Source organism: Pezoporus wallicus, unplaced genomic scaffold, assembly GCF_028554395.1.
Source record: "Pezoporus wallicus isolate ANWC-B61680 ecotype Strahan unplaced genomic scaffold, APGP_CSIRO_Pwel_v1 contig_8394, whole genome shotgun sequence".
Taxonomy (NCBI): Eukaryota; Metazoa; Chordata; class Aves; order Psittaciformes; family Psittacidae; genus Pezoporus; species Pezoporus wallicus.
The window spans coordinates 410928-438001 of record NW_026641658.1 but is presented as its reverse complement, the minus strand read 5'-3'; the positions used below and the strand labels follow the sequence as shown (position 1 = coordinate 438001).

General features: G+C 38.7%; 1 protein-coding gene across 2 annotated transcripts in view; it reads right to left on the bottom strand.

Annotated features, from left to right (window-relative positions):
• Nucleotides 1–27074, bottom strand: part of DPP10 (dipeptidyl peptidase like 10) — a 563994-nt gene that overhangs the window by 212517 nt on the left and 324403 nt on the right. For both annotated transcript variants that reach the window (XM_057424792.1, XM_057424790.1), the window contains exon 3: nucleotides 19924–20019. In XM_057424792.1, the coding sequence (XP_057280775.1) occupies nucleotides 19924–20019 (96 nt within the window). The remainder of the gene's footprint in view (nucleotides 1–19923; nucleotides 20020–27074) is intronic.

Below are 27074 nucleotides of genomic sequence, written 5' to 3'. Positions count from 1 at the left end.
ATTCAAAATGAAGCTCAGGTAGGAAACTATGCACAGAGTAAATATCTCTTGTGCAACCAGTCACTTTCTTGTTTCGCATACTTCACTTAAAGAAAGAATGAAGTGTATGTCCAATCTAACCTTAGTGGTGCACTCTTTCCCCAAGATTGCTATTAGACACTTCTGGAGTGTGCCTTTTCTTCTGCTCTTTTCACATATCAGTGGAAGCAGTGACTGCTTTCTCTAGTAGCTGGCAAATAAGCTGAATTCTGACAGCCTTTGAGTAGTCTAGACCCATAAATTTTGTTTCACTGCTCAATGAAAGCTGCACTCAAACAACTACAACAACAAGAAGGTAGATGGTAATGTGTATTCTCCACCAAATGAAAGCCTGAGAAGTATGTGGGTTTTTCTGGTTTTGAACTCCCAGTCTCCTGCACATTTTAGAGTTGTGGGTTTGATGTGGTTTGATTTGAAGCTGCTATGGCTTTGCCAGCAAAGCCTTATCTCTCTTTCTCTCACCATAGGAGAAGGTCTACTTTCTTGTCTGTATCTCTTTGCACATCCTCTGTCTGTTTTTATGTTTTGGACTCAACAGTTAGCCTTCTGCTTTGCAGATACCATAAATCTGCTCCCTCTTTCTGGCAGATACTCTAGGTGATGCATCTGACACCAACACAGTCTCTCAGGCCAAGAGGAAAAAGACTTCTGAGAACTCAACTCCAGCTTGTGACAAAATTCAGCTGCAAAATTTACAATGCTGGTGAACAAGAATACAAACGAAAGGTATCATCACACAGATCTTGCTCCACCCCAAATAACTTCTGTGGTTCATACAGAGATTTCAGTCTTAAAGTGGATTTGTCAGATGGCTGGGCAGCTCTAAAAGTCATACACTTGGGAGAAGAAAAAGAGACTAATATTAATAAGCTACTTTAGGGAAAAAAAAAAGAAATAATTCGGACTCTGAGGTCAAACTGACACATCTTCTTTCACTTTGCGCTAATCTCCTACATTTACCTATCTATCTGTTTAAAGAGTAAATCGCTTAAGTGCTTTAGTTTTCAGATGAACCTATTTCATCTGCATCACCTTCAATATGAGTGAATACTAGCAACAACTCACCCTTGTTTTCCTTAAAGCCATTCAGTTTTTTTCAAGTTCTGTTTCCTGTTTGCAATCAGATTTGAAGCACAGTCTGATCTAAGGACAATTTATCTGTCTTCTAATGCCCACTGGTTTCTGCTCACAACAGGAAAATTAAGGAAAGGCACAAGGAACACTGCTCACTCATCACTCTCTCCTTCAGTTGGGTAAAACCTGATGTGAGGTTAACCTTGGAATTGATAACTTAATGGAACAGTCATTCAGCTGTTAGCTAAAGGTAAGTAGAGGGGAAAAGAGACCGACAGGAGGTAGGCTAGATATTTAAGAATTAGATGCAAAACAACTTTAACTGTCAATATATCACAATGTAATTTCAACTAAACATGATACTGGTATATACAAGATTTCATTACAATATATCAGTCAATGGCAAAGCATTCACAGGAGAAGGAACAGGATAGAAATTCAGAGAAAAACTTTTCAACGCCGAAGAATCTCTACTTTCAATAGCATCTCACATTTTCTCTAAAGTGTTATAATTAATTGGAGTGTAGACTCTTCAAAGCATAAATGTGTAACTCCCATTAGCATTAATGGAAGTTAGACATACTCATCAAAGGAAGAATACACTTCTATCTTTACTAAAGTAATCAGTGTGTCACAAAGCTGTATTTTTTTTAAGTTATCACTCGCATGCTATGCAAACTGGGCACAAAGGTTTGCATTCATTTAAATTCAAATTATGCACTTAGAAAAGATTTTTCCTTCACTGGTAGGACTGAATGCAGGAAATCAGTTTGCTATTACGTTAAAAAAAAAAAATACATGGCAAACTCAATAAAAATAATTACCCTTATAATTAAAGGATGTCATCTTAAAATGCTCTTAAAAATCCCATTATTGAAGCAATCTTTCACTGTTGTTCTGGTAAAGATGTAATCAAGTGATTCATTTCTATGGTCCTTTATTTAATATTCTCCCAAGAAATTGCTATGATTTTGTCCACCAGGAAACTGGTTTGGTATATCTAAATTATCTATTTGGAGACAGACTTTCTAGTAGAGCCTGTAGCAATAGGACAGATGATAATGAGTTTAAACTGAAAAAGGGTAGATTCAGTATATAGATAAGGAAGAAAATTTTTAGTATAAGGCTGATGAGGAACTGCCAGAGGTTGCCCAGAGTTGGACAGGGCTCCAAGCAGCCTGATCTAACTGAAGATGCCGCTGCTCATTGCAGTGGGGAGGGCCTAGATGACCTTTATAGGTCCCTTCCAACCCAAAACATGCTATGATTATATGAACATGCAGTTACTCATGTCTTCATAAAGATGGTGAACGCACGGCATTTCTAAAATAAAAAACAAGGGGGTTTTTTTATTATTTTGTAAATGCACTGACAAAGCAGTACAATGAACATGAGCCAGCTTCAGTGTGCGCTCACAGCCCAGAAAGCCAACCGTATCCTGGGCTGCATCAAAAGGAGCGTGACCAGCAGGTCCAAGGAGGTGATCCTGCCCATCTACTCTGCTCTTGTGAGACCTCACTTGGAGTATTGTGTGCAGTTCTGGTGTCCTCAACATAAAAAGGACATGGAACTGTTGGAACAAGTCCAGAGAAGGGCCATGAGGATGATAAGGGACCTGGAGCACCTCCCATATGAAGATAGGCTGAGAAAGTTGGGGTTGTTCAGCCTGGAGAAGAGAAGGCTGCGTGGAGACCTCATAGCAGCCTTCCAGTATCTGAAGGGGGGCTGCAAGGATGCTGGAGATGACACTTCATTAGGGGCTGTAGTGACAGGAGAAGGGGCAATGGGTTAAAACTCAAACAGGGGAAGTTTAGATTTGATATAAGGAAGAAATTCTTTCCTGTTAGGGTGGTGAGGCACTGGAATGGGTTGCCCAGGGAGGTTGTGAATGCTCCATCCCTGGCAGTGTTCAAGGCCAGGTTGGACAGAGCCTTGGGTGGCATGGTTTAGCGGGAGGTGTCCTTGCTCATGGCAGGGGGGTTGGAACTAGATAATCTGAAGGTCCTTTCCAACCCTGACTATTCTATGATTCTATGATATACTCTCAAGGAAAACACAAGAAGTCATAGATGCCTATCTTTCTTTTCTGATGCTATTTGTTCATGAAGACCAACCACCCCCAAAAAGATTAGAATCCATTTCTTATTCCCACACAAGCTTCAACACTGATTAAGAAAAAGAACACAAAAAAATGTAATTAAAAACCCTCCTGAAAAGGCATGCAACAAACTGTCTTTGCCCGATGTATCAAACCAGAGTCTCCTTGTGCTCAGCACTGTGCACTCACTAGCACTGCTGGTCAGTGGCTGTTACTTTCTCTGTATCAGATTGACCATTTGCTAGAAGTCCTGAGCCCATAACTCTTCACACTTGCCCAAATGTCATCTAATACATACTTCGGTAACTGCCAAGCAAGCAACTCCCCAGATTCTTTTATACCCGAGAAAGAAAAAATGCTATTTTGCAAAGTCTTATGTTTAAATTAGCATACATGAGAGCATCACAGTAAGCTGTGGGTGGTCAGCGCTGCCAAAAAAATCAAGTTGTATGCTACTATGTAAGTATTTATTTTTTCTATTCACTAATAAAACATGTACTGTTATTCAGCAGAAGCATTAAACAGAAATACCAAAACCTCCCAAGCCTTTTTTGAGTTATTAATACAAAATTAATATCCATATATTTAAACTGAAATACCCTTTTCTGAATCTCCATAATGATTTAAAAATATTATTATAATGTATCGATATTCAACAACCCAGGTACTAAAAGAACAGGTATTCATGGAGTAGCTACAGTTCACGTACTGACTACAATTGTTTGAGAAGTTTTGCTCTGAGCTTTCCATTCGTATCAAACAAAAACAAGAAGCAGAATACAAGATACTAAATCAATCTCCACAAATACCCTAGAACTACATTAACAAATAACTTTCAACCAACACATTACCAGTGTAAGGAATTAGAAAATTTCATGGTTTTCAATATGGTGTGCAGAAACTCCCACAAACCAGCCATGAGTCAGGCTATTAATAATACTGTTTTCTTGCTCTCATCTCTGGAACATATTGGCCTCAGATACAAACAAACTATATTTCAAATGTAATTTTATTTCTTCAGAGTTTAGACTTAGCTAATTTAAAAAAAAAAAAAAAGAAAAAACCACAAACAAGAACCGAAACCAACCACCAAGCAGTCACAACAACAAATCCAATTTACTGTAAACTCATACTTCTTCATTTTCATAACAAAGAACAGAATAAAAGATATTGTTAATTCAGAGCATATTTTAAGCTAGTGACAAGGCATTTGACAGCTGTGTGTTGCAGTACTCAGGAGAGACACATCCTATACTACAAAAAAATGTTTAGTTGAAATTAGCAAAAGATTGCTCTGAGGATGGTAACAAAACGCAGAAAGCACTTAGTCCTGAAAAACATAAATGTTTGACACTGTCCCACATGACATCGTTGTCTCTAAATTGGAGAGACATCAATTTGATGGATGGACCACTCGGTGGATAAAGAACTGGCTGGATGGCCGCACGCAAAGAGTTGTGGTCAATAGCTCAATGTCCAGCTGGAGACCTGTAATGAGTGGTGTCCCTCAGGGATCAGTGTTGGGACCAGTCTTGTTCAGCATCTTTGTCAGTGACATGGACAGTGGGATTGAGTGCGCCCTCAGCAAGTTTGTCGATGACACCAAGCTGTGTGGTTCAGTTGATACCCTGGAGGGAAGGAATGACATCCAGAGGAACCTTGACACACTTGCGAGGTGGGCTGATGCCAACCTTATGAAGTTTAACCATGACAAGCTCAAGGTCCTACAGCTGGGTTGGAGCAATCCCAGGCACACCTACAGGTTGGGCAGAGAAGAGATTCAGAGCAGCCCCGAGAAGAAGGACTTGGGGGTGTTGGTCAATGAAAAAATGAACATGAGCCAGCTTCAGTGTGCGCTCGCAGCCCAGAAAGCCAATCATATCCTGGGCTGCATCAAAAGGAGGGTGACCAGCAGGTCCAAGGAGGTGATCGTGATCCTGCCCATCTACTCTGCTCTTGTGAGACCTCACTTGGAGTATTGTGTGCAGTTCTGGTGTCCTCAACAGGAAAAGGACATGGAACTGTTGGAACAAGTCCAGAGGAGGGCCATGAGGATGATCAGGGGACTGGAGCACCTCCCATATAAAGATAGGCTGAGAAAGTCGGGGCTGCTCAGCCTGCAGAAGAGAAGGCTGCATGAAAAACTCATAGCAACCTTCCAGTACCTGAAGGGGGGCTATAAGGATGCTGGGGAGGGACTCTTCATTAGGGACTGTAGTGATAGGACAAAGGGTAATGGGTTAAAACTTAAACAGGGGAAGTTTAGATTTGATATAAGGAGGAAATTCTTTACTGTGAGGGTGGTGACGTACTGGAATGGGATGCCCAAGGAAGCTGTGAATGCTCCATCCCCTGGAAGCGTTCAAGGCCAGGTTGGACAGAGCCTTGGGTGACATGGTTTAGTGTGAGGTGTCCCTGCCCATGCAGGTGGGTTGGAACTAGGTGATCTTCAGGTCCTTTCCAACCCTAATTATTCTTTGATTCTATGATTCTATGATTGTCTGCCTCTACTTGCATATACTGTATTCCAAACAGTGGGAGGAAGTGGACGCGACAATATAACAGTGCCTGAAATAAAAAAATTGTGTATTTTCCACTTTCAGCAATTTTTCAATACTTTTTGTCCTCAGACATTAGCTAATTTAAAAACATAATTTAAGCTTATAACTTCTACTGGAATAATACAGTAGAACTGTTGTTATTATTTCCATTACAGTAACAGGCATGGGGTAATCAAGGTCTTCGAAATTAGAGCTTTGAAGCCAAATTGTTTTCAACTAACAATTTACCACAATAGGAGCACAAGAAACAGCTGGAAATCAGAACAGAGTATTAAAACAGAGAGGAACGTTTATGTGATGTTCTGACTTTCTATGATCATTTTAAACTGCTAAAAAAAAGGACTAGCAAGAACAGTGAGTCCTTGCCTCTAGGAGGACAAGGTACAATGCTGCATATGAAAGCAAAAAAGATAAAAATTCATAACTTATATAAATTTCATGACAAGTGCAGTTACCCAGAAAACAAGTAACTAGCATCTGCCATTGTAATATCTCGTAACAGAAGTAATTTCCACAACTGTATACATCTGGAATCCATCAGGAATCAATGGAAATGCTGCAGGTCGTAATTTTCACTCTGCAACTGATTTCCGTTAGTGGAACATGACACCAAAGTTTGCGTAATTTATATGGTGGTTTGGAGCTGTAACCGGTAATATGGCTTACAGCCTCCTTCCCTAAACTGCCCACACAGATTACCAGAAAACAAAATATTGAAGACTGCAAGCATTTTTATTCCAAATTAAGGAAAAAAACTTATCTGGAATTGGTTTTGTTTGTTATTGGGGGGGTGGGGGGTGGGGGTTCTTGTCATTTTATTTGTTTGGATTTGTTTGGTGGGTTTTTTTGTTTTTAAGAAAAGATTCCTCAGAATTTCAAATATATTACATGTAAATACTTGGTTTTAAATGTTAAACTGTTTAATCTGATAACACCAAATTGTAGCATTTTCACATGAATAGTGTGCACAATATAGAATACATTAAAATAACAGCGAAATGTCAACATAAAATAATTATCCTAAATATTTCAACATTGAAGAAAAAAAAAAAAAAATCACATTATCCAAAATGTGAAAGAGCTGAAGTAAATTATTTAAACCTCTCTCACAAAAGTTCTACAGAAACACTGCTTCATACAAAACTTTCAAGTGAGGACTATTAAAAAAAAAAATCATCAGATCTGACAAAAATATCCTCAGCCAACCATAACTGTCACTCTGAATTTAACTTTTGCCCACAGTACCTGAAAAATTAATCATGACCTGAGAGCAGCCCAGTGACCGTTACAGATGAGCTGTCTCAATTGAGATCCCAGGAGCAAATACACAAATATCTGAATCATCATTACAGCATTAACAGACCCATACTGGAAGACAAGACTCCACGACTAAGAATTAAAATAACAGAAGCTGCCTTCTTATCCTAGAGGTGGGTGCTCTAGGATGGGGTCAATAAGTATTACTTTTGAAGCTATTACAACTAATTCTCATGTAGTGCCTGTCCTGCAATAGAAGAGATTTAATTGTCTGCCTAATATTTATTTTGCTGTTACTTACAATGAGGACTGTAAACTCCTGGGTTTTCATGGCCACATTTTTAAAGTTTTTCAAGAACTTTCAATTTTTACTTTGAAATTGCAATTCACAGATCTGCACGCTGAACAAAACAATCAATATTCCATACACAGAAATTTTCTCAGTCATATGCCTAAGGTAGGCTGCAAGTACAGAAAGCACACTCCACGTGTCCCTTTGAAGCACTTGATAAACTAGGTAGTCTTCATTCATGAGTAAGTACTCAACTATGTATAAAAAACCCTCTCAAAACTAAAGAGGTGATTTTTTTTTTTTCCCCTGAGAAGAAAAATACCATAGAAAATCTCAGCAAAAACTGCACTAAAGTTAAATCACTCTCAACATGGGAGGCCAGTATCTAAATTCTGATTGCTTCTCCCAGTCCTGTTTTAATAATCTTATTTTAACAAAATTTCCTTAATTATATCACTAGAGAGGCTATGGGTTTGTATAGCCTATTAATGGATCAAAATCAATCTACTTTTACTGACTTGGCAAAACAATACACGGTTGCTATGATGGTTACTAGTTGGCAAATATCTCACACTAATTGCATAGAAACTTTGTCAGATTGGATAAACAAGCAAATACCAAGTTGCCTCTGGTTCATCTCGATTCTACAGTCTCATACAGACAGTGTGGGGGCCACATTTGATTTCTGCAACAATAAATTAAAATTGCAATTAAATCAGACTGAAAAAGTATAGTAATTTAAAGTTAATAGCACTTTTGTTCTCACCACAGTTTACACATCAATGTGAGGAAAAAATTTTTACACTTAGGGTCATAAAATACCAGAGCAAGTTGCCCAGAGAGGTGGCAGATGTGCTATCCCTTCCAGGATATTCCAGGACACACCAACGCCAGGCTGGATGTGGTTCTGGGCAACAAGATCTAGTTGAGGATCTCCCTGATCACTTCAAGGGGGACTGGACTAGATGACCTTTGAAGGTCCCTTCCAACCCAAACTATCCTATGATTCTAAAGACATAGGTAAAACTGTAAAGCATAACTTCTGGCCAGACAAAATGGTCAAAATGGCCAGGCAGGTCATGCCACCGGATACTCTTCAACCACTGTATGAGCAAGGTTAGGGCAACAGTCTGGCTTTTGTCCAGTTCTGGGACTACCCACATGAGTGACATCACGTAAGTGCCTTTAGCATCAGCCTTGCATCTCCTGCTCATCACTAAGGCCAGCTGTTGTCTCTCAAAGATCCAAAACACTATGACTAAGTGGAAATTTTCACTGCCTCTGCTTGTCCTCTATTGTGGTTTATACCCAGGCCATAAATCAGAACCACGCAGTGTATTCCCCTCCATCCTTTCTTCCCCCTGCTCCTGGAGGCATAGGAAGGAGAATTGAATGAATGAAACACCCATGGGTTGAGACAAGAACAGTCCAATAACTAAGGTATAATACAAATCACTACTGCTACCACCAATAATAATAATGATAAGGGAAATAACAAGGGAAAAGAATACAATACCACCTGCTAACCGATAGTATCCAGCCTGACCCTGGCAGAGATGTAGCCCTTCTGGGTAACTCCCAGTTACATCTCAGACATGACGTGCTGTGCTGTGGAATACCTCTTTGGCTAGTTTGGGTCAGGTGTCCCGTCTCTGCTTCCTCCCTGCTTCTCTTCCTCCCTGGCAGAGCATGAGATTCACAAAGTCCTTGATCAGACTAAACATTTGAGCAGTAACGAAAACCATCGGTGTTATCAGTGCTGTTCCCAGGCCGAAAGTCAAAAACACAGCACTGCATCAGCTACTAAGAAGGAGAAAAAATGACTGCTACTGCTGAACCCAGGACACCTCCCAGAACCTATCTGGAGTTATAGAATAAAGACATCCTTAACGGGAAACACATACGTCCTGTGGCACTGACAGAGCACTAACAGAGGCCTCTGTGCTCACTATTGGACTGTCCCTTCATTTCTCTTTCCTGCTCCTGCCTCTTCTTTCTCTGTACCCAATTGTTTTCTTTTTTTCTCATTACATTTTTGTTGTTACTTGTTTTTTACTCTATAGATTTCTCCCTCCACAGCCTTTCCCCTCTAATCCTGATGTACATAAAAGGAATAGGTCCAAAACTCAACAGGTTGCCATTTGAATCAAAACTGTCTAATACCTGGGTCATCCCCTCCTGGGTCAACACAAACACTTTGTGGGAGAATTTCACAGAACTGATACACTGAACAGAATTCTAAAAATATGATCTAAGTATAGATAGAAATATCCACTTTCCCAAACATACTAAAAAAAAAAGTCCTTTTCCATCACACTGAGAGAGATATCAAGCAAAATTGTTGAAGTATCAACCACATTTTCACATGAAGAATAACCTTGGCCTGGTACTCATTTCTGTGTGTCTGAACTTTCTTGACACTCCAGTGCCAGACAGAGGCAGCAGATCAGTTCATACATTCAATAAAAATAACACATGGCACAGAAAACAAACCAGGGAAACTAATGAATGGCAAGGAAGAGTCAGTGTCTCTGAAATCTGCCATTTGAACAAGAAAAGAAAAATCAGACAATACACAATGGAATCAATTAAAGAGAAAAAAAGAAAGAGTAAAAGGGAAATATACTTAAATGTACGTCCACGGATACATGTATGCTTTAAAAATGCAATTTTTATGGATCTATTATGTAAGCATTTGAGCAATACAGAAAACCACTCCTTTTACTACCTCTTAATTCAGGATAAAAAAAAACCTAACAGACAACAAAAGATAAGGAGTAGAAATGTAAAGCTTTGGGGTTTAAAGATAACTGTTTTAAACACCATACAGCTTACTCATCTGCCACAAAACACAACTTAGCGTTTCTTAAAAGTACTATGTATTTAGACAAATAAGTAAGAAAACTGAAGAAAATTAAAAGGATTTGGTTTACGCAAATGGAAACTAGGCAGAATTGTCCAACAACACTGCTGCATACAGATACGACTGAATTGTATCTCCCCCCTGCACAGCATTCCTTTGAAGAGAATCAAATTGCTGATGAGCAAATTAGAGTTGACTTAAATGAGCCTGTAAGAAGGACCATAAAACCAGCTGCAAGCATAAATAGCAGCTTCCAAACGAAAAGTTAACAGGTCTACAGATCCAACCCATGATGAAAGGATTACGGCTCCAGCTGGGCAACAGGTACCATTCTGCTCAGGGGCAGTGCTGATACGTAGGGAAAACAAAACGAGGAGGCACAGGATGAAAAGCTTAGTCTTGATGCATATATAAACTTGGTGATGCATGAACACTTACATCTCTGAAGCATTTATGTATAACAGGAAAAAGTGTGGCATTCTGGAGGGGAACTCACAAATCTGTTGTATAGCACCCACCATCTGTTACCGTTCCAAAACTCACAATCCACTGTTCAGGTCTGGTTATGTAGTAGAATAGCATCCTAAGAGTAATGATGTAGCACATGCAGTTTATACTTGTTCATCATATTAAGGACTGCTTTCTTAGTCAAAAGTGTATTACTGAGAAAAGGTCTCAGTCTTTTATGGACATTGCTATGGTAACCAGCATAGTAACCTTAGTATATGCACTACACTCAGGAGATTTCTGCTTCAACAAACAGGGAGAACTAAGATTTATTAAGTGTCTGGTCCGCTTTCCTAGAGGTTCACATACTGAATTGGTGTACTTAACCCTTCAACAAAAGGCTAGTATCTATAAATATGGCTTGGAAAATGCAAAACATTCTACCAACCTTTTTCAAAATACAATACCTTATGCAACAGATACTTAGAAAACATTTACACAGGCAGAGTGCAAGTATATTGTTATCTTTGTTAAATTCTTAATGCTTTGGGATGTGGAATAAGTAAAAAAAATCTACAGGGACATATTTTAAGAAGCACTGCAATAATTAGCTGTATTTTTGACTAAAGGTAGCAATAGGTAGTTTGATCTTCCACTAGGTTAGAATACTTGGTTTCATTTTTTCTTAACTTATAACTCGATATGTGGATTTCATCCTCCATTAAAAAAAAAAAAATAAAAATCAGGAAATAAATTTCAGGTACTCTATGGAAGAAGTACAAAATGTCAAGTGAAAAACTCCAGACCCAAAAATTTCGCAATCAATAATGGTAATGCAGAAGTGAAGACAGCTACAAGACAGTGTAGAGGTCACAACTAATGCAATACTGTATTAATGTACAAAGAATATTGGTGAAGGTGCATTAAGAAGTAACTTACAAAATACAGTGGTGACACAAGTTAATTTAGTGCTTGTTAAGAATCATTACCACTGGCATGAGTGTTGATGTAGCAATGGGGCTTAACATAGTTAATCTCAGCAGAAATTACCCAAGACTACTTCTAAGCAAGTCATGGGTACCTTAGAGACATCGATATTAGAGCAGAAAAAATAGTCCATGCAGTTTATTCTAATAGCGTGGACAAGCATGGGACATCAGTTAAAATAGCCACTAAGCATTATTTAAAGGCTAGGCTGCATACAGTCTAGAGGAAAAAATAATTGAGGGAAAAATTCTACTGTGTTACAGCCGATGAAACAAAGAATTTTAATGAGGGGAACAAAACACCTTCCTGAGTAGCAGGCTATCCAACTGCTCATCCCACCAGGGTGGAGAATCAGAGGATCAAAGGAACAGTAATCCTCTAGCCTTCTGCTCACAGGGGAGAGCTCTGCTACAATCCTAGCGAGTGTCCCACAGCTGCTAGGACATCTGTACTGGTGAGATCCACTCACCCGAACAAGTACCTGAATCTGAGGCACTCTGAGGCACAACCTCTGCTCCATGGAAGAAAGTTAGTATTACTTTGTGATAATGATTATTGATGAAAAAAGACCATCTTTTTTTTCCTGATAAAGCCTTAAGAGAAGTTGGATGAAATCTCCACTTTCATGCAGACGTAAAAATATAGGCTTTTTCCCATACTGGTTTTTAAGGGTGTGTATACATTCACGCACAGCTGCAACCCAAATCATTTCATGCTTTCTTATTTGCAATGCTAGTTAAAAATAATTTTCTTCAGTTTCTCTTTTATGTTCAACCTAATGCTTTTGTATCTTTAGGCACCTCACAGTATTTATCTTCTGTTTTACATGCAGTCTTCATATGAAATATTTAAAAACAAATTCATTATTTAACAGGAGAAATGCAAAGAAAACAAAACCAAAGACCTACTGTACCTAAACTTAACGCTCTCTCCAAAAAAGATTTTTCAAAACCAACCAACCAAGCAACCAATCAAAAACAAAAACAACCAAAAATAAAAAAAAAAAAAACACAGAAAAAAAAAACAAACCACAAACCTAAACAAACAAGAAAATCAAAATCCTTCCTAAATTAAAAAGTTTGGCCATTGTTTGAGAAGCCACAGTTCCTGCACTGAAAGACTCAAGAAAGCACATCGTGCCTGGTATCAAACCTGGCTACCTCACAAGCTTAGCCTGAATGACCAATTACCCATCAACAGCTGGATTGTAGGGAAGTCTTCAGCATCAGTGCAGGTGCAGCCTCAAACTCCTATACTTGCAATTCCCTAATGACAGAATTAAATCATTCCAACCATTCCACAACATTAAATTATTTAAGAAATTATTTAATAAATCAGTGGAACAGTACCAATCAAAACTTTTATTTCCCTTTTTAGCAGTTTCTGAGAGAAATTTCAGCCAGCCTAGAGACACCATATATATCTTTCCAAATGTTCTAGGGATTTTCCAAAACGTAGTCTTAAGACTTGGCAAAAACTGGGTGTGTAATTCACACCACTGCTAGACTTTTATGATAGATGACTTTTAGCTAAAAGCCTCCACAGATTAGAGCGCTATCTAGGATCTGTTTTTTCACTTGCTCTTCTATGTGCTGCTTTTCCCTGCACAGGGAATCAAAGTCTAACCACCTTCTGCCTTTCAGAAATGAACCCTTCACACTGAACTACAGGCAACAAAAATATTGCCTGGCCTGGTTTTTAGCTTCAGGCTCTGCAGAGCTACAGATTCAGATAAATAATGAAAGCTATATGGAGAGATGGCAAGAGCACCATTGAATACACCTCTCTTCACTTCTGACCAAGTCCCTGACAGAGCATTAATGCATCTTATTACAACCTAAATATGTGAGGCACCATATACATACAGTTCCTGGTACAGTGAAAATGCACTTGCATGCAATAACTGCGCTCCAGTCTTACCACTTCAGACTATCATCTCATTAAGGGATGGGGAAAAAAAATATAAGACTTCACTCTTAATATCCACCGTAAATGACAAGAGTAATGCCAACATATATAGATGAGCAATTCTAATAGAGGTAGTTCTCTGTTTATTGATTCCAACCCAGCAACAACTTTCTGGAGCAGAATCTGCCTTCTTTTATATCAGTGATGGACTGACTTCTTAAACTTGGCCCATATTTACTGGCAATCATTATATGCTCAGCTTTAATAAATAAAGTTCATATTTGCCTCATTTGCACAGGAAAAGCTTTCTTTAAAAACCGTCAAGTATTTTAAACAATGGTTTTGTGCACGAAATTGGCATATGTGGTACCATGTGCTGAGCTTCCAAACCATTTCCATTTTTATCATCCACAATTTTTAAACCAATTTCTACCATCTTTAATCCAGGTTTCCCAGAATCATTTTTTTTAATTTAATTTTCAGAATACACAAGAGCCAACACAGACTCAAGGAAAACACAAGCTCAAGAAAAGGCCACTGTCTACACATTTCATCCCTGGATGGTAAAGGCAGTGCACAGTGTCCGAAAGGTGCTAGGAACAACCACAGTTAAATCCACATGAAGCCACTGTCTCTTTTTGTCTTAAAGAGCAAACTGTCCCATTTGCTCTTTAAGGAAACCAAACATGTCGTAAGAACTAATAATACTTTTTCAGCCAGGTAATATTTTCTTTGCTAATACATAGTCTATTGCAGTGAAGTGACTGACTGTTTAACTGTAAAGCAAAAATGGTTTAATATTTCCTTCTTAATAAAAAAGTAAAAAAATAAAATTAAATTAAAATAAAATAAAATATAGTGAAAAAAAAAAGAAAACCACAAAACCCCACTACTCTACTAAACACTATAAATGTTTGCAAAATAAAATGTGAAGGGGGAAGAGGGGTTTTCTCCATAAACCAGTGCCTTGGTTTCACAGATTTTCAAAAGGGCAGGCATCACCCATTCTTTTTAACTCCATGCTGATAAAATCGATGCGTGAAACTAAATATGAAATAAAGATGCTCACATCAGAACTAGTAAATATTACTCAGAAAATGAAAGCTGAAGCTAATACAGGAAATTTAGGACCAATATAAAAACTAAAAACAAGTAAATACAAGAACCTGAGTTAAAACAAAACCAGACATCTTTTGCTTTGATGCTGTTCTCAAGGCACCACTCTCAAAAGTGAAAATATTTCTGACTTGGGATAGAGTGTTTTATTATGATCTACAAAAAAAGAAACAACAAACACATTAAAACTGTAAAAAGGGGGAAAATAAAAGGTACTGAAGAGTTTTTGGCTTGAAAACATATCTACATGAAAAATTATTTGCTTTTAGAAACTAAATCCTAAAATGTTATACCTGTTGAGACTGCCAACACAATCTAAGATTTTTTGCTGTATGTTATAAACCTCACTGCAAAAAAACAGGCTTTTACAAAAGAAGAAATAGGCACAAATGCACATTTTCACCAAAAATCTCTCATCAAAATGGTGCATTTATACTCCCTCTGATTAGTTGGAGAATAGAATTGTGTTCACCAGGATGACTTCAAGGGACGAACCTACCCCCAACTATTTTAGGGTTATCTGTGCCATCTGCAGCAGACGATGTGAGCACCAACCGCCTCCCTGTGTCTGCCTGCCCTCCACAAACATACGCAGTCCTTCTTTAGCAGGGAGCTGCAATTCCTCCATGGACAGGGCAGCAGCCACCCGCCTCCAGCAGCAGCCACCAGTTCGGCAGGCAGCAGGGTGGCAGTTTGCCAGCGACAGCAACCTGCCCCAGCAGCCGTCTGCTCGAGACACAGAGTATGGATTAGCACCTCCTGTCTGACATGGCACAGGGAGTCAGGAAAAAAGACTGATACTTAAAGAAAATGCAGCTTCCATATGAGGCAGGAAACCCTTCTCAAAACACAGCTTTCCACCTTATCCCCTCCATGTCCTTTCCCTTGACACAAAGGTCTTCCTTCCCTACTGCTTCTGACTTCCAAATGACTTCCTTATTTTCTCTCTTCCTCCCAAAGGCAGACAAGGATGCTGCTTGTGAGATGAGCATGTTTTGTAGAGTCCTACAGGATAAGGAAATCTCTGCTATCACATCTTGCCCTCTCAAAGATCACTCCCCTCCCTGAAGCGCTACTGGAAGCCCTTCCTCCTGCACTGGCACCTGCCACCTTCCCAGTCCTCTCCCTCACTGCTCCAAAATCTTTAATTATTGCATCAGCAGCACTGTGTTTGCCTGAAGAGATGTGATGCTGCCCAGCCATACATGTTACCCTACACTTTTCCTGTGACATGGTGTTCCAAGGGTAACAAACAGGTGCTCCAGAGGCAGGAAAGACAGAAATATTTAATTTTCTCACAATCTCAGGAAAACACTTTACAACCCTCAGCAGATGCCTACATCTTTCCTGGTTCCATGAAGCACATAGGAACCTATTCAGGTGATTTGCTGAGCTTTAGCACAAGACAGGATTCCAGGGCACAGACTGCAGCAGGCCATCATTTCAGACTTCAGGTCATTCTCCAACACCTTTTCATTCAAATCTATGAAAATTTTCATAATTGTGTTGACTATATACCCATCTAACAGAACACAAACAAGGAGTCAATGTACTCTATCACATACAGTAAAGGTTAGCAAAGATTATCCAAACAGTAACAGCCATATTCACCAAAGGAATATGGGCAAAGATTCTGAATTTCATTGTCATTAACAGCCAGAGTCCCTGGTAATAAGAGACACAAGCACACTACCAAAGATCTAGAGATTAGACTGCAAAACTTCTGAGCCCTCAGTATTTCTCACAGGCCAGCATACATATTTCTAAGTAATTTAATAGAAATTAAGAAAACATCCTGAAAAAATGCTTCAGTATGGTTCAAAGATCCAGCTTCAGACTGCTCATATTGTCATTGTTTATGAACAACTAATACAATGATACATTTGTTGTCATCTTCCATTAAACGCACTCTCTGTACTAGCATGCATGCAACCTGGTCCTAAAGCAAAGTGTGATCATGACATGAGATGCTGTTCTCAACCTGAAGCACTGACTGGTCCTTGTTGAAAAATGGTCAGAATCCAAGACAGGAACAATATGAGACACAGTAAGTCTCTTTAAAAGATTTTTTTTTTTTTTTGCAAGGGAAAGCATAGGGGAAGTTTAACTCTGTTAAACTTAATTACTCTGGATACGTTAAACTACATTGCGGTTTTGTACTTAAATAAACCAATCCATTTTGCCACATAATGCAAAGCCCTTAGCAGTAGTAATGTGCTGTCAGATCTAAGTACTTTTATTGTTCACTAGCAGCATTTTAAATTCCCACCTTCTGTTAGAAAACCTGAAGATCAATAATGCTAAGGGAAGATGTTCTCTCATTTAACATCTTTGAAACTATGCCGAGAAACTGGAAGGCATCCTGAAACCAAACACTTTCAGACTGACATGGATTAAAGGAATTGATGGTTGCGCATACTCTCCACCATGACCTTTTAAATACAGTTGAAGTGCTCAGATTTATAATTGAAAAAGTTTAGTAAGCTACAAAGTTATTATTTGCAAGAAAAATACTAGCCATCATCTGTATTTTCTTTTTTCAGTTTGCAAATTTTACAAAAAAAAAAGTAAAAAATCCAAGCAAGGTTTAAAAAGAAAAAACAAAAACCACAAAAAACCTAACCAAACAAAAACAAACCCACAAACCCGTCTTTGAAATAAAACACCAAAAAAGAAAACCAAAAAACAAAAAATCCCCATTAAAAAAAAAAAAAGAAAAAGAAAAAAAAGGGTGAAAGAAATCTGAAAGATACCTGTATAGATACTTCTTCCAATTACATTAATTGTGAATACATTTTGTCACTTTAAAACTAGCTCAAAATTTTTCTTTTCTTTGGCAACAGCTGATTATCTCGGATAAAAGACAACATTTCCCCTGCAGCTTCAAGCATTTACATAGTTATTAACTTTGGTGGCAAGCACATAATATTGTGGACTCAGTTTCAAGCAGAAAAGGAAATGGACTGTAAAGACATCTGTATGTAAGAGCTTTTCTTATTAAAGAGTAGACTAGAAATAACTATGTGGGGACGATTTTTGTGGTGGAGGAACTTGCAAACAAGGAAGAAATAACATTGCTTTTGAGAAACATCTAAGAAATTCAAACATCAGCATAGAAAGTTTAATTAAATGGCAGAGGTTAAATACTACACCTTACCTAAGAACACAGTGATCCATCTAGCACTTGAAATCCTTAAATCAGTGATTTTTTCCACAAAGTATTCTCTAGACCCTGCAGAAACTGCTTACAGCATGAATTACTTTTTCAATCTCTTATTCCCATCCCTTACCATTAAGTCAAGATGATAAAACTTTCAGATGGATACAAATTATGCTATCCCAAGAGAAGCAAAGAGTAGTAGTAAGTAGCTACTTATTTTTGGCTAAAATCTTCCAGTAGAGAGTCCACTTACTCTGCCAATATCCAAAGAAAGTGCCAAATGCTTCCCTGCAGCTCCACAGTATTTAATGCTGAATCCTAAATTATATATTTCATTCTCCATGCATATAATGCCACCACTGCGACGTTACCATGACAGGAAAGAAAATATAATCTTAATCCTAAATTTTAAAAATAAAACTAGAAGCAGGAAGCAGAAATGTTGCTTTGCAAGACTCCTCCTCATTTTGTTTATTATCCAAGATGCTGATTTCATTGACCATACTGGGAATTTTCAAAATAAATGCAAAAAGAAAAAACAAAAAAAAACAAAAAAACCCACCAAAATAATGATACATAAGTTTCTATGTTTATCAAACATACTAAATGATTACTAAAATCCTCCATTTTCACCACTTTTTGCCCAGTTTCCACACACACATTCTAATCAGAAAATGTCCATTCTTTCCTTTTTTTTTTTTTGTACCCCTGGACTTTATTGCTTCTTTCACAGATAAACACAGGAAAACACCTAACTGCAAGCTTAGGAGTTCTCATATTGGCTGAGAAAATCTGCAGAAAGACTGGATATTAGTACAACTGTACTGCCAATATAACACAGCACCTTTCTTTATTAAACAATGTTTCTAATATTATTTTCAATAAATGGAAAAGGTCATAACTGTACAATCTCACAGCTTTTAGAGTTGACTGCTTATGATCTCTGTTTTTTGCATGATACTGGTAAAATTATCTTCCCCAATATGAGTTTCCTAACATGGATTTTGAAGAGCACAAAAGAAACCTGTATCCATGCAGGATTTTAGCACCAAATTCTACATTTCTTTTTACCACATCTGGAAAACTCTTAAAGGAAGCTTTTATCTTATCACAAGCTGCAGAATAGAGTTAAAAATTCCGCAAACTCCATGTTTTATTTATTTTTCTCCCTTTTAGCCTTTTTTTTTTTTTTTTAAATGAACTTACTCTTCTTAGAACCATTTCTTCTTTGAAATTTATTTCATAAAGCAATAACTGAATGAATCATATAGCTTCCTACAAATGAAGAACACCTTCTAGTTATCACGTAAGACCATAGTTGATTAATATAATTGGATTTTTACTTCCTGTGCAAAGCTATTCTGGATTTACATATGCAGTCACCAAACTTCCAAACTCCTACCTTACATAGAGCACCCCTTAACATACTCTGTTTTGCACAAAGCCTATTGTTATTCCTTTTATTAACACCTGGAGTAATACAAAGATCCAACTATAAGGACAGAAAAGAGATGGTTGCTGTTGTTACTTCTGCATTTCTTGCAAAAAGAAAGAATGTGAACAACCCATATGACCAAGAGAAAAGTTCAGTGAGTTGAAAGAACTAGTTTGAATTTGTATTCTTTTTTACATTACAACTGTTACACAAATTCTTTGGGAATCTGCATACCATTTATAAATCACTGAAGAAAGTAGAGTATTAAATACAATTACATAAAGTAAATAAAATACAGCTATACGAATACACATAAATATTTAAGAATCCACACTAGATGTGGAGAACCACAAAGTTCTGATACTAGTAGAACAATTTTATGAATAGATCTTTTTGTGAATCCATAAACAAGATCTAGTTCTTAAAAACAATTCAACTCTGCTTCAAAGTGAGTCAGTAGTATAAACAGAAAACTTTAGTGAGCTTCTACTAGATGGAGCTTTAAAATTAGAAAGCCACTTCAAAAATTAATGAAGTAGATATGATTTAGAACTTACAAGGAAAACTGGGACACTGGCCAATTTCAAGAGAGTCTGAAATTTTAACTGATTCCTTCTCAGAGCCAGGATATACAACACTCAAAACTATTACCTGATTTCAAGTTACATGAAAGATTATACACCTACCATTAATCCATTTGGCTTCTGGATTATGAACTATGAACTCTTTTCTGAAGAGATCTTCCAAGGACAATCGGGTTTCTGATGAATTTGCAAGTTCATCTAAAATAAATATAACAACATCATTTTAGATATTCAAACCAATATATTCAGTGTGATTTGGAAAACTCTGAAATTATAGAAACAGAACACAATGTCCTGATAAAATCAATAACAAACACCTTCCTCATTTTTTGGTTTTTTTTTTTTCACTTCAAGAAAACATTTCATTTTTCTTCAGTAGAGCTTCAGAGAACAAAGCATTGATACCTCAGGCTGGGACAACTGAAAAATGTAGTGCTTAGCTATTTATTATACCAGGACTCTAAGTGGCAAAGGTCCTTCCTCCCACAGCCCTACACCACAAAAGAAGTTTGATTACAAACCAGTACAAAAATTTCTTGACTGCCAAAGAATGTAGGTGAATTGCTCACCTTACCCAGACAGAAACTTAGTAAGATACTCCTGTAAGTAAATTTCACTCTATTCTATAAAATAAATATATTATTAATTAATCTATAAACTAATTTCACTCTATTCTATAAAATAAAATGTTAATATATATATTTATATGCACATTTACTAATCTGCGCTTACTCTCTAGTGACAAGCACAATGTAATATTGGCTAATAGCCTTGTGTTTTTCCCAAAAGTGATAGAACCCAGGAATATTGCGCTTCTGAACACTAGCCAACATTGATTTTCTAAACAAAATAATAAGTTGTCAGCTCCTAAAATAATCTCCATGGCTCAGGAAAAGAAAAAGAAGCTCTGCTAAATTCTACTTGTTCTGTAGGTTAAAGAAATCATAAGTAACTAAGATTCAATAGTGAACAGTCACACTAACATGTGAAATCAGAAATACTTTTAAAGCAAAAGTTCTGCTGTCAAAACAGAAGGTTTCCAATGAATACTCACTGATGGTAGCTACGCACCGCACCTAACTGTTTTAGGTTATTTAGAACAGCAGCTGATAAAAGCTGCATTACATGTTGACCGCGCGCTAGCAAAAATATGCACCTATGCACTTCCTAACACAATGAGCCAGACAGATGCCCAGTCAGATCTTTTAATCATTTTATTGTTATTGGGCAGGTTTGCCATAGATTACTGCAGTATTTCTCTGATCTATGAGCTTTCCCTTCCAACATGCTAGGCATCCTCCTTCTCTACCAGAGGATCTTTTTGTTAGTCAGAGTTTGTCCTTACAGATTGCTGATATTAAACAGTGCTTCTGATGACCTACAGAAAAAGACTATCTAGAATCACAGTTAAGAAGTAATCTTGTTATCTTTATGTGAATCCAATAAGTTACAAGCATGTGCTTTGTAAATGTCGTATCCTGTAATACATTTCAGATGAAAATGTGACCCCTTCACAGTGAATAAAGTCCATCATAGTTTCATTATCGGTCTTTATTCAGCCAAATTTCTCAATTTCAGGCTCAGCTGAAAGCTTACTGGAATAAACAACAATATGATTTTTTTTGCTTTCATATGTCAGCACTGCCTGGGTGCAGCCACTTCAGTTCTTCAGCTACTATTAATAAGGTGCAGCCTTGCTGCATTGAAGAGAAACTCCTTTTTAATGCACATCGTAAATTTATGATAGACACAAGGCCCTCACAGCTGCTCACTCCACAGAGCTGCTGCTTTTTGCATCCACCTGCCTTCCAGGTCTCAGCAGGGCCCCAGTAAGCATTTACTGACAGTAATCAACTCTCCCTTCACTTGACATCTTATGAGGTTAAGCATGCAAAGTTGTTCAGATCTTCTCACACAGGACAAACGTTCTAATCCTTAGATAATCTTCTTGCCTTCTTCCTACCTTTCAGGGATCAAAATAACCTGTTTGGGTTGTTTTTTTTTTGAGTCTCCAAGTCCAGCACAGGACACAATATGCCAACTGCAGTCTTATTAGAGATTTACAGCAGAGTAACATTATCTCTCTTGATTTATACCTAATCCCTCTGTTTACACATCATGAGACCTTATTAGCTCTTGCTCCTGCCACACACTGAGATTTTATCTTCAAAGTAAGCACATGTTTTTACATAGGCTCTACTCAGCTCCACAAATACATTCTCTGTCTTCAGAACATTACATCTAACCTAACAGCATCAAATACTGGGCTCTTCATATACTCATTTTCCCCTTTCTCCATAACCTTGCTGACTACCGACCTTCAACAAGCTGCTTGCCATCACCTATTTTGATTCAACACACCCTGCTCTTGATGCTGTTTGTGATCCCAAAAAGATTCTGCTTCTAACTTTTACTGAGTCTATCTCTGTTTATTGTGACCCCTTATATTCTGTCAGTTTGCCAACTATCAATCAGGCTCACACAAACAGTTATGTTGCCAAAAATTGCCTTATCAAAACCAGTTTAGTTTTCACAGGTTTTGTTGTGTTTTTTTTTATTAACTGTTTTAACAGAAAACACTAAATACACCAACTGTGTACAGTAAGGCTGTCAAAGTAGTAAGGTATACCAGCTCTACTCTCTGCGTTTTATCTAATTCACAAGGAGCTCTTGGAGAAACTCCAGTACAAAAAGGAGCCTTCGCAGGGCGGCAGCAAGGAGAGGTCACCTGGGAGGAACACGGAGAAATTGTCTGAGCAGCCAGGGATCAGGTTAGGAAAGCTATTGCCCTGATAAAATTAAATCTGTTCAGGGATGTCAAGGGCAACAACTAAAACTTCTCTAGGTATGTTGGCCATGAAAGGTAGACTAAGGAAAAATACAGGACCTCTCTGGAAGGAAACAGGAGACCTGGTTACTATGATAAGGAAAAGGTTGAGTTACACAACAACTTTTTTGCCTCAGTCTTCACCAGCAACTGCTCCAGCCACACTGCCCAAGTTGTGGCAGGGAAAGGCAGCTACTGGGAGAATGAAGAACTGTTGTAAGGGAAGACCAGGTTCAAGGCCATTTATGGAACCTGAAGTTACACAAGTCCATGGGACCTGAGAAGATGCATTAATGAGCCCCAAGGGAACTGGCTAACAAAGTTGCCAAGCTATTATCCATCATGTTGTGAAGCTGTGGCAGTGCAGTGAAGTTCCTGCTGATTGGAAAAGGGGAAATATAGCCCCGTTTTTACAAAGAAAAAAAAAACCCACAAAAAACAAGACCCAGGGAACTACAGGTTAGTCTGTCTCACCTTGGTGCCTGGTGGTTAAGGGATGACGGTCATCATCTACCTGGACTTGTGCAAAGCATTTGACAACTGGAAAAAGGGAAATATAACCTCCATTTTCAAGAAGGGATCATGGAGAATATAATCCTGAAAGGCATGCTAAGGCACATGAAAAACAACTAGGTGGTTTGTGACAGCCAACACGGCTTCACTAACAGGAAATCCTGCCTGACCAATCTGGTGGCCTTCTATGATGGGGCTACGGAACTGATGCATAGGGCCAAAGCAGTTGATGTCATCTACCTGGACTTGTGCAAAGCATTCAACACTGTCCCGCATGACATCCTTGTCTCTAAACTGGAGCAACATAAAACTTGATGAATGGATCACTCAGTGGATAAAGAATTGGCTGGATGGCTGCAGGCGAAGAGCTGTGTTCAACAGCTCAATGTCCAAACGGAGACTGGTAACGAGTGGTGTCCCTCAAGGATCAATGTTGGGACTGATCCTGTTCAACATCTTTCTCGGCAACATGGACAGTGGGATTGATTCACAGTCAGCAAGTTTGCCAATGACACCAAGCTGTGTGGTTTGGTTGATACACTGGAGGGAAGGAATGCCATCCAGAGGGACCTTGACACACTTGAGATGGGCCAATTCCAACCTCATGAAGTTCAACAGAGCGAAGCAAAAGGTCCTGCACCTGAGTTGGGGTAATCCTAGGCACAGCTACAAGTTGGGCAGAGAAGTTATTCAAAGCAGCCCTGTGGAGAAGGACTTGAGGGTGTTGGATGATGAGAAACTTAACATGAGCAACCAGCGTGCACTCACAGCCCAGAAAGCAACTATTGTTCTGGGGCTGCATCAAAAGGAACATGACCAGCAGATTGAGGAAGGTGATCCTGCCCCTCTGCTCTGCTCTCGTGAGACCTCACCTGGAGTACTGTGTGCAGGTTGGTGTCCTCAACATAAAAAAGACATGGAACTGTTGGAACAAGTCCAGAGGAGGGCCACAAAGGATGATAGGAGGCTTGAGCATCTCCCATATGAAGATGGGCTGAGAAAATTAGGGCCATTCAACATGGAGAAGAGAAGCACAAAGACCTCATAGCAACCTTCCAGTATCTGAAGGGAGCCTACAACGATGCTGGAGAGGGGCTCTTCATAGGGGACTGTAGTGATAGGACAACGGATAATGGGTTTAAACTGAAGCAGGTGCAGTTGTTAGATGAAAGGAGTAAGTTCTTTACAGTGAGAGTGGTGAGGCACTGGAATGGGTTGCCCAAAGAGTGGTAAATGCTCAATACTTGGCAGTCTTCAGGGTTGGGTTGGGCAGAGTCTTGGGTTACATGGTCCAATCTGAGGTGTCCCTGCCCATGGCAGGGGCTTGGAACTAGATGATGTTAAGGTCCTTTCCAACCCAAATCATTCTGATTTGAAATTGTCTCTCATGACATCCTTGCCTGTAAAGTAGAGAGGCATAGATCTGACAGATGGACCATTTGGTATATAAGGAATTGGCTGCATGCAAAGAGTTGTGGTCAACAGCTCAACGACCAAGTGGACACCAGTGACAGCCGGTGATCCTCAGGGGTCAGTACTGGGACTGGCACTGTTTAACATCTTTGTCAGCAACGTGGACAGTAGGGCTGAGCGCACCTTCAGCAGGTTTGCTGATGACACCAAGCTGTGTGGGGTAGTCAACCTGCTGGAGGGAAGGAATGCCATCCAGAGGGACCTTGACAGGCTGGAGAGATGGGCCAATGCAAACCTCCTGAAGATCAACAAGGCCAAGTGCAAGGTCTTGCATCTGGGTCGGCACAATCAGAAGCACAAATACAGGCTGGGCAGAGAATGGAGCGAGACCAGCCCTGAGGGGTAAAAACTTGGGTGTGTTGGTTGATGAGAAGCTCAAAATGACCCAGCAGTGTGCGCTTGCAGCCCAGAAAGCCAACCATATCCTGGGCTGCATCAAAAGGAGCATGACCAGCAGGTCAAGGGCGGTGATCCTGCCCCTCTGCTCTGGTCTTGTGAGATCTCACCTGTAGTACTGTATTCAAATCTGGGGCCCCAAGTGTAAAGACACGGGCCTGACCAAGCAAGTCCAGAGAAGGGCCACAAAGACGATCAGAGGGCTGGAACACCTCTCGTATGAAGACAGGCTGAGAGCTGGACTTGTTCAGCCTGGAGAAGAGAAGGCTCCAAGGAGACCTTAGAGCAGCCTTCAAGTACCTAAAGGGGCCTACAAGAAAGCTAGAGAGGAATTTTATACAAGGGCCTGTAGCTAAAGGACAAGGGGGCATGGCCTTAAACTGGAAGATAATACATTTAGATTAGACATTTGAAAGAAATTCCTCCCTTTAAGGGTGGTGAGGCACTGAACAGGTTGCCCTGAGAAGTTGTAACTGCCCAGTCCCTGGAAGTTTTCAAGGGCAAGCTGCATGGGACTTTGAGCAACGTAATCTAGGGGGGTTGAAGCTATATGATCTTTAAGGTCCCTTCCAACCTAAAACATTCTACGATTCTATGAAGAACTTGTTTTATTTTAAATAATGCACTTTATTGCCAAATTACCAAATCATCTACTATTTTTTTTTCATTTCCATTTTAAATTTACTGAATGTTTCCTTGAAGGAATCATATTTCCCCTGTCCTCACACTATTTCCCACAGATTTATAGACATTGGCCTGAAATTATATATATTACATATAGAAATGAACACAGATAACAGAAGATACAAACAAAATCAAATACTAAAAGCTAAATTGATACTTTTTAACTATACATGAAACTAACAACAGTTGAACAACTGGCATGTATTTATTCAAAATGACAGACATGTTTGTGTTTATGAAACTGTAAGACTAAAAAACTAGAAATTAATAGCCTCATTACCTTTCATGAGTTTATAGGATATTATTTTTTCAGGTTAAATGTAGTCTTTACACCTCATAAAATTTACCTTCTACCTTAGCAAATAAAACTAATAACGATGTAGTGTAGTATATTACATATTCAAACTCCTCACTGGCTTTTCTGTTGAACAAAAAGGCTTAACACTAGAAACTAGAGTAAAGGCTTGATGTTAAATGCCATCTGACATGGCATTTAACAAAGGGGAAATTAAATTAAATGGGAAAAAAAGCAAAACAAAACAGTAGTAAACTGTATGCAAGGTAACAGCTCTATCAGTAATTGCGAATTAGTATATGAACTATTAGTATAGTTTGTATTATATTTGCATGAAAATAGAAAACCAACTTGCCATAAAGTAGCCAGATATCAAATCCTTTTTGCCAATTTATAGTAGGTATAGGGAGCCTATGCAGCATTCAACAGAACCCTGAATCTTCTGGTAATGAATCTCCAGAAAAAATGCTTTTTAGTTTGCTCTCTATGACTGTAAGAATAGCATGAGAGATGTTGTGAAGGGGTTGGTCCCAACACTGTTCTAAACAGAAGATTTATCTACTGGATATGATCCAAACGGACCCACTTCCTCGAGCCTGATTTTACTCAAAACAATTTCAAAAGCGCAGTTTCTGTCAGTTTGGATGACATAAATATTCCTTGAAGCATTTCTTTTTTCTGCAGAACTGTCCTCTTTCTTTTTTTCCTCTCATCAAGATAGCAAACTCTGAATTTGCTCTGAGCCTGTGATTATAGTTACATGCCATTTTGCTCAGCAGTAATTACCATATTATCAGCATGCATGGTTTAAATGTTAATATCAACATCCCAGTACAGGAGTTTCACATAGAGCACTGGAGTCTGCCTCATTTTCAGAAACTGTAAGTTAACATCGAAGTAGAACTGCTGTCATTCCAAAATGAAAAACAGCCTCAAGTGTTGTGGCAAAATACCTGTACAGGGGTGACAATGTCTGTACAACTCTTAGGCTGTTCTTAGGAGATTTTTCATATAAAGGATTTCAGCTGCTAGTACTTCCAATTGAGCATTTCTCAGTTTTGAAAT